A 13,787-nucleotide genomic window follows, 5' to 3' on the forward strand; every position below is an offset into this window, starting at 1 on the left:
ACTGGTATAAGTTAGTCCTTTGACTTTTGACTTCCAACACTCCTTCAAACCAGAGGAAGTTTAGCCCTTCGAGATATTCTCTAGCTTATACTCCTTAGAATATTTTTGAAGTAATCATGTGTCCTTATTACACTTTACTCATTTTTAAAGATTATATTGGCAGTATCTCCCTGCTTCCTCACAGATTTGATGTCCTGCTGACTTGATGAGGAGTATAAGAGACGAGGAGAGGAGATGGTAATGTGTTCAGGTCATTGAAAATTTTGCAGGTTCTGCATTTCTATTTTAATTGACAATCATTAATATTCTGTATGGTCTATGCAACATTAATAAATGCTTAATTGTTAATTATCACTATATCATAGATATAGTAGATTATAAACCTACTTCTTCATACATAGAAAATTTTGCAATGTTAGTCCATGTGTTTGTGTGCAGTACACAACATATAACTTCAACATGACTTTAGTCTTTAGTGATTAATTTACAAATATAAATTATAGGACTGGTCACACTTGCCTATAATTGAAGCTACTTAGGAAGCTTAAGCAGAAAGATCACAAGTATGAGGCGAACTGACAGCTTAATAGGACACTATCTCAAATTACTTTTAAAAAATCTTTTACATGCACCACTTCCTGTGCTTTCTATGCTGTCCAAATTATACTTGGCTTTAAAACCTGAAATCTATTTACTTTTTTATTTAGAAGTGAAATTTGCTTTAAGACATTGGCTAAGAACACCATTGATCTCGATGTTTCAAATCTCTCTAGTCTCTCCTTCCCCTCACTAACAGTATGCTGAAAATTTAAAATAAGGCAAACAGAGAACCCCTAGTTGAAAGTTTGGACTCCACAAATATAATGGGAAAAGATTTATGTTTACACAAAGCTCAATCAAAGGAAATAGTTCTGCAGCCAGCAGGTAAGATGCTATCTTATTTGCTTAATGTGCGGCTCACTGAATCTTTATTGCTGTATTAGAAGAGGCAATTTCCCATGCCAAGATTTAATTAAAGCTTAAATATTTGAAGGAGCAATGATAATGCTGTCTCTAATAAAAAATTTACCTGTCTTGGGATCGATAGAGAAATAAGGCTGTCCCTGAAGGATGCTGTAAACGACTCTGGCGCTGTTTCCATAGGTCGGGTCATCAGCATCCGTGGCCTTGACCTGCAGCACATAGGCACCTGCGAAGAAGATAATACACTCTAGCACTTTTTCTTTACAGATGTCAAGGTCATATCCATTATCTGGTGGACTCCATTTTTCACTGAAATGTGAAATTTCTCAGGGATCGAAGGATTCTATTATGTCACAGAGGATAATGCTAGCCACAGTGCTGAGCAATGATTAAAAAAATCCAAACTATTATGAAGTATCATGTCATTCTAATAAGAATGGATATTACAGACAGACACACAAAACTGATTTTAATTAGGACTACAGAAGATATGGAAAACACTCCGGCACACTGGTTGTAGGAGGCACACTGGTTGTAGGACTATAATTTGCTGCAGCTCTTACGGAAAAAATTAGAACTTCCATAGGAATTGGTATTTCCAGTATTGAGTACATATCCTAAGAATAAGATATTCGTATTTTAACATGGGAAAAAGACCTTGGCACTGCCATGTTCATTTCAATACTATTTTAAAAAAGTCAAGAAGTAGAAAAATTCCAAGTGTCCACTAGCTGATGAAAGACAAGATCAAGCATAATCTCATTCTTGGAATCTGAAAAAGCAGACTCCATACAAGGGTGCCATTTTGTTTGACAGAAGTGAGGAACACTACAGGAAGGCTGGTAGAGAGAGGTTTTTTGATGAATGGGTTCTGAGTTAGGGTTACATAGGAATGAGAATTTCTGACACTCTATTGACTATTCTCTGGGTGTAGAAAATAACATTGGGCTCTGTGTGTGAAAAACTAAAAGAAAACATGTTCAAAGTTTTCGCCACAAAGACATGATAATTGCTTGAGGATACAAGTGTGTTTAATTTAAAAATTATGTAACATACGCATGTATATAAAATAATGACCACTAAAACATGCAGTTTTTATATTTTATCAATTAAAATAATGCTGTTTAAATAACTGCAATCATATATGTTACTACATATTTTAAATGTCAATCATGATAGCTATATTCATGTCTAGTAGCTAGATCATTGAGCTGAAAGTCATCACAATAACGCTATCGATGTGTGTACCAAAAACATGGAAACCACTTCCATTAGCTCACCTACTTACTATAGATTCTTTAATTTCATGATTCAAATATCAATAGACAAGCTAAAAGGTTTAAAATGGCTTAGTGAGCTATGAGTGTCATTGAGTTATTCGCCAAAGAAATTTGCAGATCAACAACTACATGTTAGCATCGGGAATCTTTTAATTAGAAAAAAATATTTAAGACATTGAGAAATAATAAAAAATTGCAATTTCAAAGATCTACATAACATCTGTTGGTCTCAGGACTAAATTGACTTGAGAGTTCATAGAGATAGGAAACCCCTATTGATGAGCTAAATTATTGTAGTTTTTCTCCTGTTTTAAAACTCTAGAATATACACGAACTAAAGGAAGTCAAAAGTTACTCTTGTATCTTTCTTTATATTTTCATAAAAATGTATAAATAAGTCTCCAATAAATTTTAAGTACCCCCTTTCTAATGTTCTGTTCAATTTACTAACTATAATTGAGACATACAAAAATTGAAGCTATCAGGGGCTGGGGATTTAGTCCAGTGGCATAAGTGCCTGCCTGGCAGGTGTGAGGTTGTGAGTTCGATCCCTGGTACCCCCCCTATTGAAGATATTATTTGTAACAAATAAAATTCATTCCTGTTACTTAAAAATCTTTACTGAACACAAAGGAATGGGAGTATCTCAGAGTATCTCACACAGCCCTCTTTCACAAGTTTTAGTGTTCCACAATTCTATCCCTTGGAAGTTTTCATGGCTTGTATATAGATTCCTCCCAAAACCTTATGTCATCATAGGTGGGGATTTCCAAGGGTGTCTAGTATGTGTATATCTGTACTAAAAGTATGTGATAAATAAATTAGCTCCCAGATTTCTTCAGTTTAGTTCTGGTCTGGAATAATGAGATGACCCATCCTGGGTGTGGATGGTGACCACCATTTGGCTAACAGCCTTAATGGAATGAAAAGGAAGTTGGTCCAGTGCTGTGGCTCTGCTGCCTCCTGCCTCCCAGGGGGTGCATTTTTCTCCTCAAGGATGCCTCTCTGCACTGCTGCCCTGCCTGGGAGCCCCACTGAGTGTGAACTAAACCCTCAATAAACTGTGACCTAAAAGAATCCTTTCCTCCTTTAACTTGAGGGTCTTAAGGGTTTTGTCCCAGAGAAAAGAAAAGAAACTGAAGTGGAGGCCTTCTAATAACTTAAGCCTTCTGTTTGCAGAAAGCAGTATTGCCCTTCCTGTGCAGTCATCTATTCATTGCCTCTTCTTAAGAAACTACCAATTTAGATATTGAGGCCAGAAGGAGTCACGCTTTTAGCTTTCCTTTATTATTTTTTGTAATAAAGCATTGCCCTGATGACAATAGCCAGAAACTATAGTCTTCTGTATACTTTCATTGTCAAATACTTTTGTTAACAGTACTTCGATGAATTCTAGCTGTATGAACAGATGAAAAAAAAAAAAAATGAAAGAAGCTTTCCCCAGCACAGGGAACTTCTAGAAGGTAAGTAAGAATATATTAATAAAAAGCCAAATGTGATAGTTAATCGAATCTATCATCATCACCAGCATGCACATCAACGTCAATATTTGCCCTATCATTAATCATAATTTGGCAAATGTTTCTTTCTCTGAAGCATGGTGTACCCGTCTTAAAGATTTATTAACTCTTCCTTTTACTTACTACTGTAGAAATACAAATTTTATTGACAATAAATCTCAATAGGGATTTGTACCTCAGACTTTTTACCAGTTTCGCTGCATTTCCATTTACAATGCATGTGTCAGGTGGACAAAGTCCAATAATTTAATTGTACTCAATTTTAGATATAAGTAAGCAGTTGAAAAACAATGAATTGTTCAAGAGAGCTGGTGAATTTGAAAAGTAAAGTATTATATTTAGCATAATAAAACATAACATATTTAGGGAATTAAAATACTTAAGTAAGAGAAATATAGCGTAACAAATTTCATAAATGCTTCCCAACCTGACACTAGATGAAAAGCACATGAGGAATGTAATTAGAAGCCAATAATATCTTTTTTTTACAACTTTGTTTTAAATTTGAAAATAAACCTCAACTTTGCATAAGAAAAAAATTATTTCTTCCAAACTTGATAATATATTATTTTTGTTTGAGGTTTTCATCTTTAAAGAAATGAATTGAGAATTTTTTATTAATTAAGTTTCTTGGTACATTTTAGTGCACATAAAGATGACATAGGTTATAGGAAATTTATACCTGTTCCTAATATATCTTAATTTTCCTCCATTCCATCAGCCTCCCTTCAACTCCTCTTTCTTTCCATATTTACAAATGCTTTGTTTCAATTTTTCTTCCTTTTCTCATCATTTTTCTCTTTTCCTTCCTTTTCCCTCTCTTTTCTTAATTCCCTTTCCCATTTAAACATTATAGATAAAAATAACAGATATTTATTGTTCTTTCCCAGTCAAAATGTTCACAGAAGAGCAAAAATCACACTGAGATATATTTCTGTAGTTGATCTAGTTATTAAAAATAACTATTGATTCAAACTCAGAAAGCCCAGTCCTTTTTCATCCAGGGAGCATAGTTCAGTATGAATTCTCCCAGAATACTTAGCTTGTTTTAATAAGTGTCTTCAAGGGCACCATTAAGCACCTTCCTATCATCTTGTTTTTCCAACTGCTCTATAGCGTTCACCAAATACAAGCAATTAAGAGAAATTTCATGTTCCTCTAATCAGGAAGCCTCTGTGTATGGTCTGCAGGATATAAACCTCCCTTCCACAACAGCTCTTGACACTGTTTCTTTTTTCATTATTAATTGTGTTGATATATTTTAGATTTATATGATGATTGCATGCACCCTAGAGAGTTTGTTCCTGTGCAAAATATATCTTGATATTTCTTTCTTCAATCCTCTACCTTCCCTTTAATTTCTCTCCCCTTCCTTATTTACCAAAGCTTTGTTTCCATTATTTGTTTTATTGCGTTTTTTCTCTTTTTTCTTTCCCCCACTCTCCTCCCTTGTTCCCCTTCTCATTTGAATACTTCCTCCCCATTTCCTGATTTCTAGTATACATTTTGGTCCTTACTCACATTTTCTGCTTCCCACATCAGAGAAACAATGCAATATTTAAACATCTGTGTGCTTTTATTCTCCTTCTTCATATTTTCCCAAAACAATTAAAAGCCTCATGCTGCAGTCCTATATGCACAACCATGTGTAGAGCAGCACAATGTGTAATAGCTAATTATTGACATCAGTCCACATGCCCATCGGTAGATGAATGGATAAAGAAGATATGGTATTGTATATCATACAATACTACTCTGATATGAAGATGATAAAGTTGAGCCAATTATATGAAAATGGTTGCACCTTGAGGCTCCTGACACTACTAAACACTAAATACCCAAGAGATGGACGTGAAAGCTATGGAGAGAGTCACATATGATGTGCATCGTGAAAATAACACAACATTCAATAACTTGCACAGAGACTGCATGTTCCTAGTACTGTATGCAGCAATCAGCCTGGAATTTATTCTCTTATCACTTAAAGCCAAGGAAGGAAATTCAGCCCCAGGAGTAGAGAAAGAGAGAGAGAGAGAGAGAGAGAGAGAGAGAGAGAGAGAGAGAGAGAGAGAGAAAGAGAGAGAGAGAGAGACTACCTCAGAGAAAGCACCGCTTTATGCACCACTTGACATGGAGTGCAGAAATTATAGCAGAGGACCTAATCACTTCAAGTTTCCTTTAACACTGTTCTGATCATCAGCAAATCAACTATGTCATTTTTCAGTAACAGTTAATGTCAATACTAAAAGTTAGCCTGAGAGTAATAGCTCAATTTTAAATTTAAACTGGCGCTCAAAAGAGAGTAAAATATATAGAAAATAAGAACAAGGGAGAGATGATCACTGAAAGCACAGAACCGTGATGAACAAAGAAAACGTGTCAGGCAGAGCCTGCTTGGTGGAGACCTATGCAAATATTCACTAACTTCTAAATGACTATGAATTAGAGTTCATCTGTGAACCGATTTGATTATCATATTAGCTCAGGATACAGTAGGCTGGATAATGTGACAGAATTTTGTGCTCCTGCAATTTTGGAGGCATTAAGTATAAAATAAAAGAGTGGGAATTATTGGTTTCTGATGAAAACTCTTTCTGCTTCCCAAATGATGATTCTCTGTCTCTGTTTCTGTGATCTTTTCTCTGTGTACATGTAGAATGAGACAAATATCAGCTGTCTTTTCTCCTCTTCATGATATCATTTTTATCAGTTTAAGTCCAGTTTGTAATGGGTTTATTTAGTTTAAAGATTTTCAATTTATGTTGAAAACACTAATAAAACCGTACTCTTTGAATTTTTCATTTCACTATGGAAAAATAATAGTTGATAGGATCAGGCAATGCATAGGAAGAAATTCAGTTAATTAACAGTTTCTAGTGACATTTTCAAAATTGTGGGCATTTTTCATAGATTGAATGAGTTATTTATTTTACAAATATTCTCATACTTCCCATCAAGTGACAGGTATGTTGATTGTTACACAAATAATATGATCAAAAGTGCAAGACGAAAGGCTTAATATAATATGCTACATAGAAGGAAATAGAGGAGAAACAGATTTTAATTGACGAACTTCTATAACTATTAAGAAAAAGATATTTGAGCCCTTCATTTATAGAGTCCTGAATCAAATGAGGTGATATTTGCAATTTTACTCTGGTTTACTTGTTTAATTAACAAATAAAAGTTGTATATGTCTATTGTGTGCATCATGATTTAAAATAAAGAAAATCCTTGAGTTAATGACAATGCAACTAAAAGATTTTTGACATAATGACGACGTGAAAACCTTTGGAAGTATTCAGGAGCCATATCTCAGGTTTTGAATCCTAACCTTTAACTGAGCAGGTGACACAGAGTAGGGTACTGTGCCACAATGGTGATCTACACCTGCTGTCAGCCACAGTACAATCACGAGAGTAAACCACCAATGCACTCTGTCAGGTGCAGGCATTCAACAAGTAACACATTCAGCATTCCATCATAAAACAAGATTTGCATTGATTTTGTACAACTGTCAGCTAAAGTTAGTTTTGAGCATATGTAAGTTAGGCTATGCTGAGCTACAATTTTGATAGGTTAGCTATAATAAATACATTACTGAATGCCCTTTCTGTGGCAGGTTATTGGGATGTAACCCCATCTGTACATTGCTGCTAACTATTTTCTCCATGATGCACGATACATCCCTTGAATACATTTTTCCTATATTTTTTAAATCTTTGGACCAAGGACTCCCTAATTTCCACCCTCTGAATCTCTGGTAGCCTTTATTCTACTCCCTGCTACAGCGCGGTGTGATAAAGAAAGCTTACTTCGTGCAATCAGGAGTACCTACAAAACGCACCTAAGCAAGATGTCTTTATAGTGTTGATGGGAATCTCAGAGAAATCAGAGCTGCTGGGGATCACAAATGAGAGAGAAAGAATGGTAGAAAAAAGGACCTGCTTAGATTTTTTGTCTTTCTCCTTTATTTTTTCTTTTTCTTCTGTTTGCTTTTTTGCATTATTATTATTATTATTACATCTTTCAGTCTATGTGGTTAGATCCATGTTAGGCAGTAGCTAATGCTATTTAACACCTTTTTATTCTTTTTATTTCCCTTGTCCTCCCTACCAATCTCCCCCCTCATTTTCTAGTTTCCCTTTTTTATAGTCATGTTTGCAGTTTACCTATAAAGCCTCTGTGTGCAACATAGCTAGCAAATATTTTGGGGTTTTTAGGCAGTCTCTTTATTTTGTTTGCTGTTTCCTTTTTTGTTTAGATGCTTTTAAATTTATATAATCCTATTTATTTGTTCTTACTATTTCTTGTGCAAATAATGTCCTTTTCAGAATAGCGCTGCCTTGAACCTATGACTTCAAGAGTCATACCTATTTATCTTCCAGTAGGTTAAGTGTTTCTCATTTAATATTTAAATATTTGACTGATTTCTATTTTACTTTAGTATGTGCCAGGAGATGTGGGCCCAGATTCTAACTTCTGCCTTTGTTAGCCAGTTTTCCCAGCAACTTTGCTAAACAGGCTGTCCGTCCTCCAAAATACAATTTTTGTCCCTTTGTCAAAGATCAAATTGCTGAATGCTTCTGGGGTTATTTCTGTATGCTCTATTCTGTTCCATTGACCCACAGGTCTATTTTTGTGTGACTACCATGCCTTTCTAAATCACTGCAGCCATATATTTCAAGCCCTAGAAACAAACAACTTCAATCTCAGATTAGCATGTCCTATGAAACCTTTTTCTTTCAAAGAAATGGAAAAAAATATTACATTTCAGGCAAGAAGAACAATTTAAAAGATATATAATATAAAACCAGTACTCCAGAAAATAATTAAGAATATCATACACAGAGACATGACTCTCAAAAAGTCAAACATGCAGATGAAATGAAAATAAAATGCAAGTAGCTAAATAAAAGAGAAAAATAAGGAGTTAGAAAGCTAAAATCAAGAATAAATCAACACTTTACATTAGTTTCTGTCAGTGTTAATATCCTCAGTGTCCCAACTATGGCTCAGATTGACAGACGATCCAAAAAACGGAATCTGACTTTCAGTTTCCTTTAAGAAACTCCACTGTGATATTCATAGATCAGAAATGGAAAGAATGGAAAACAATATTTCATGCACCTGGACAGCATAAATAAAAAGTGGTAGACATTTTGATTTCAGAAAAATTAAGCTTCAAACTAAAACTAATCCGAAGAGATAGCAAACCACTTCATAGTTCTTAAGGGAATAATCCAACAGGAAGAGATAGCACTTGTAACTATATATGCATCCAATACTTCCAATTTCATAAAACAAATACTAATAGCCATAAAAAATCAGTCATCACCAACATGATCAGAATGGGTGACTGACTCAGTTAACACTCAACTTTCCCAATGAGACAGATGAACTAAGCCAAAATAAATGAAATATCAGGGTTTAACCAGACCTTTGAACGAATGGATTATTTATAGTGTGTTTCACCCTGCTACAGAATCACATTTGTCCTCAGAAGCACATTGAACTTTCTACAAGACATATCAGATTCTAATCTACAAATCATGTTCAAACAAGTACAAAAGAAGCAGAATTACTTCATGTTTACTATTAAATTATTACGCATTGAAACTAGAAATCAATCACAGGGCGAAAAGGCACACAAAAATATGAATACTGGAGAAATTAATAGCACACTTTTCAATACCCAACATGTCACAAAAGAAGTCAAGACAATCACAAAAGAAATTAAACAATTCCTGGAATCAAATAACTATGCCAGTACAGTAAACCAGAACCTAAGAGACACTGTTGGGAGCCGCGTCTGTGATAGCTCGCCTTGCGCGGCGGACGTGCGGCCTGTGGTAAAGAGCAAAGCCTGAGGTAGATTACCCCTCCCATCGAATATGTTAGTTTCCTGCTTACCGCGTAAACAACCCGCTCAACAATATAGTCTGCCTGGCAACTGATGATGTTAGCCAATCAGCTTGCCTTGCTTACTTTAACATGATTGGACACTGTACCCGTATATATACCGGTGCCACCCCTGGGCGGAAGAAGAAGCCAGGTAGAAGCCCAGAAGTAAAAGCCCAAAAGGAGCCGCGGAGAGCGGACCGGTAGAGGCTTTGGGGCAGACTGAAGCACAAAAGGAGCCGCGGGGAGCGGACCAGAGGAGGCTTCAGCTGGGAGAACCCAGGGCAGGCTGTACGGAGAAGGAAAATAAAAAGAAAAGGTTGTCCACTACCAGACTTTGTCATGTGTCCTTCCTGCCGGCCGGGAGCGGACATCGACATTTGGTGGCCCGTACGGGGACTGATCACCCCCGAGACGTGGAAGTGGACAACGCTCCAGTACAGAGCTGCGAGACAGGTGAGTTGGGGATAAGCCTGGGCTCTGGGTGGCGCGCACCTACAGGGCTTTTAGACTCCCCTCAGGCTCACGCGTAAGTGGCGGATTCCTTGGGCCTCACGCGGTGAGTAACATATTAAAAGATGGGAAACATGTTAGGTAGCAACACTAAGAGCGAGGGTGGTTGTGGAGAAAGCTCTCAAGAGCTTACAAAAGTACGCAGGGTATCTGAGCAGGCCCAGTCAGGGAGCTCCCGAGAGGGGTCCGTCAAGGGGAACAAGGATGCTAAGGAGGAGGACGGGGCTCTAGCCTCGGAGTCGTCTGACTCCGAGGACGAGGGAAAGTTGAATGGCAAGGAGGCCAAAGAGACCAGCTGTCAGGAGCCTAAATCGCTCAATAAGGAGTCGCAGGGTTCTTTTCCAGCGTCACGCCGCGAATTGCGCTCTGCTCAACCTGGTCTGCGGAGGAGTAGAGAGCTCCTGAGCGCTCCCCGGCACGAGAGGGAGGCGAAGCCTTCCGCCCCACCTTGGGGGCCGTTTCCGGAGGCGATTCCTCGCCACGAGGCGGCCGCCTGGGAGCTCTCTCCCCTTTCGCCAGAACAGGAAGTGATGCACGGGCCCCCATTTTCTGCCCAATCAAGGCCGCTGTCTTATGCTCCGCCGCCGGCGGGTCGGTATTTTTACAGGCGGCTTTGGCAGGGGGGACGCTTGTCTCATGAGGTACATCCACCTGGGATAGATAGTGGCCCCTACGGGATATTTCCTGTACAAGTAGCTATGGGCCAGGGACGCAATGTATGGGAGCCTTTTGAGATAAAGCAGATTAGAGAACTTAAAAATGCAGTTACAACCTTTGGGCCGACTGCGCCTTACACCATTGCCATGCTGGAGAATCTGTCTTCTGGGCCCCTCACCCCCGCGGACTGGATTCAGCTGGCAAAGGCGTGTCTGCCCTCGGGCAGTTACCTGGATTGGCGAGCCTGGTACGCAGAGTTCTCTGCAGAGCAGGCTGAGAGAAACGCCAATCGGGGAAACCGGGGGTGGAACAAAGAAATGCTTATGGGAGAAGGTCGGCACGCTGATGACCAGACCCAGTTCCCCGGCGCTGTCTATGAACAAATCAATGCCATAGGGCTCCGCGCCTGGAAACAGGTAAGTGGTGCCGGAACAGCCTCCTTTTTCCTGATCCGGGAGTGGCTCAACCGCTGGTAAGACAGCTGATTTTTGAGCAATGTACAAAGGAGTGCAAGGCAGCGATAGCTCCTCATAAGAACAAGGACCTCAACGCCTGGATTAGGATATGCAGAGAGATAGGGGGGCCGCTCTCCAACTTGGGAGTGGCTGCTCTCCTGGCCGCGGCTGTACAGCAGAGGGGACCTCGCGGGTTAGAAGGGGAATGTAAGGCTAAAGGGTGTTTTGCCTGCGGGGGGCCAGGACACATTAAACGTCATTGCCCAAACAATGCAGATGCTAGGCCTCGCCCTAGGAATGAAGAACCATATGTTTGTGGGCGATGCAAAAAGGGATCACACAAAGCTGAGGAGTGTAGGTCGGTCTTTGATGCTCAGGGCAACCGTATTTGTGGACAAGATGCTAGAGAGCCAAAAAACGGCCAGAGGGGGCCCCCTTCACAGGCGGGCCCCCGCCCCAGAGACAGGACAGCTCAGGGTGGCAGCCTTCAACAAGGGCCACCCCTGGGTCAGCAGGTGTGGACCTCAGTGTCGCCTCAGGACTTATATTAGTGCCTGATATGGGTGTTCAAGTGGTTTAAACCACCTTTAAGGGACCGTTACCCGAAAATTCCGTGGGTCTGGTGATCGGGAGATCCTCCACGGCCCTTCGGGGTCTCACAGTAGTCCCAGGGGTCATAGACTCAGACTACACAGGACATATTAAAATTATGGTTCAATCTCTTGTGGGTACTATGGTAATCAATAAAGGAGACAAGATAGCGCAGCTCTTGCTGCTCCCCAGTCTCCACAAGAGATTTCCCTCAAAGCAGAAAATTAGAGAAAGTCAAGGTTTCGGTTCCTCAGGGGAAGTCTTTGAGGGACTCCATATGACACTTGGTAAAAGGCCCATGCTCTCACTTAAGGTCAATGGCAAGAATATAACAGGGCTCCTAGACACAGGAGCTGACCGTTCCATTATCTCCAGAAAGGATTGGCCTTCCAACTGGCCCACCAACACTGCAGATAACACGCTGCAGGGCCTGGGGATGGTGTCAGCTCCTCAGGTTAGTGCTTCAACCCTGCTCTGGTGCGATGAGGAGGGTCATCAGGGCCATTTCCAACCATTTGTGTTGCAGTTGCCAGTGTCTCTATGGGGAAGGGACATCCTCACTCAGATGGATGTCACGCTTACGTCAAACTGCTCCCCCCAGGCTAAGGATATACTCAGGAACCAGGGATATACCCCCGGCAAAGGCTTGGGCAATGCCCTGCAGGGTCGGACATCCCCAATACCAGTAGAAAACAAAAAAGGTAGGCAAGGATTGGGTTTTTCTTAGGGGCCGCTGAAGAAGCTCTCCTACCCACTTCGATCAAAATCACCTGGAAATCAAATGATCTGGTTTGGGTACCTCAGTGGCCCTGCCTAAGGAGAAGCTATTAGCCTTGTCAGAAATAGTCAGTACACAACTTAGATTAGGACATATTAAGCCGTCAACCTCCCCATGGAACACCCCCATTTTTATAATTAAGAAAAAGTCTGGCAAGTGGAGGCTGCTCCATGATCTAAGGGCGGTCAACGCGCAGATGCAGCCCCTGGGGGCGGTCCAGAGGGGGCTGACAGCTCTCTCAGCCATCCCTCAGTCCTGGCCAGTTTATGTTATAGACCTTAGAGACTGTTTCTTCTCAATTCCCCTGCACCCAGAGGACACTCATAGGTTCGCCTTTACTTTGCCCACCATTAACCAAGAAAGCCCTGATCTCAGATACGAGTGGGTAACGTTGCCCAAGGTATGGCCAACAGTCCCACTATGTGTCAGATTTACCTTGATTCCCTACTGGCCCCCCTACGAAAATCCTTTCCCAAGATAAGATGTATGCATTACATGGACGACCTTTTGCTCAGCGGCAGGGACCCAGACATGCTAAATAATATGCTCAGCCAGTTGGTCGAGGCCCTGAGACAAGCTAATCTGCATGTTGCCCCCGACAAGATTCAGGGAGGAGAAATGGTGACCTACTTAGGCGCGAGAATCTCCCCTATGCTAGTCTCTCCGCAGAAGGTCACCATTAGGATGGATGGCGTTAGGACCCTAAATGACATGCAAAAGCTATTGGGAGACATTAATTGGATTAGGCCATATTTACATATACCAAATTCAGATCTCAAACCCCTGTTCGACCTTCTGAAGGGAGACCCAGATATAGCCTCCCACAGGAGGCTCACTCCTGAGGCAAGAGCTGCCTTACAGAGAGTGGAAAAAGCCTTATGTGGGGCTACCTTACACAGAATTGAACCAGGGCGACCCTTTGATGTCTGTTTGCTACAGACTAGTCTACAGCCTACAGCGGTGATTTGGCAGAAAGGACCACTACTGTGGATACACCCTAAGGTCTCACCTGCAAAAGTCATAGAGCATTACCCGGAGGCAGTCGCTTCATTGGCCCTTGAAGCGCATGATAGAGCTGTCCAACATTTTGGCTCAGGACCACAAGCCATCCGAGTACCCTATACCGCCA

The 13,787-nt window shown here is 40.4% G+C and overlaps 1 protein-coding gene across 5 annotated transcripts in view; it reads right to left on the minus strand.

Annotated features, from left to right (window-relative positions):
- Cdh12 (cadherin 12) overlaps positions 1 to 13,787 on the minus strand; it is a 949,967-nt gene that overhangs the window by 105,133 nt on the left and 831,047 nt on the right. For all 5 annotated transcript variants that reach the window (XM_063258014.1, XM_063258013.1, XM_063258016.1 and 2 more), the window contains one exon: positions 1,070 to 1,189. In XM_063258014.1, coding sequence (XP_063114084.1) covers positions 1,070 to 1,189 — 120 coding nt within the window. The remainder of the gene's footprint in view (positions 1 to 1,069; positions 1,190 to 13,787) is intronic.

Source organism: Cavia porcellus, unplaced genomic scaffold, assembly GCF_034190915.1.
Source record: "Cavia porcellus strain 051 isolate PalLab524CR breed Dunkin Hartley unplaced genomic scaffold, mCavPor4.1 scaffold_11, whole genome shotgun sequence".
In the NCBI taxonomy this organism is placed as follows: Eukaryota; Metazoa; Chordata; class Mammalia; order Rodentia; family Caviidae; genus Cavia; species Cavia porcellus.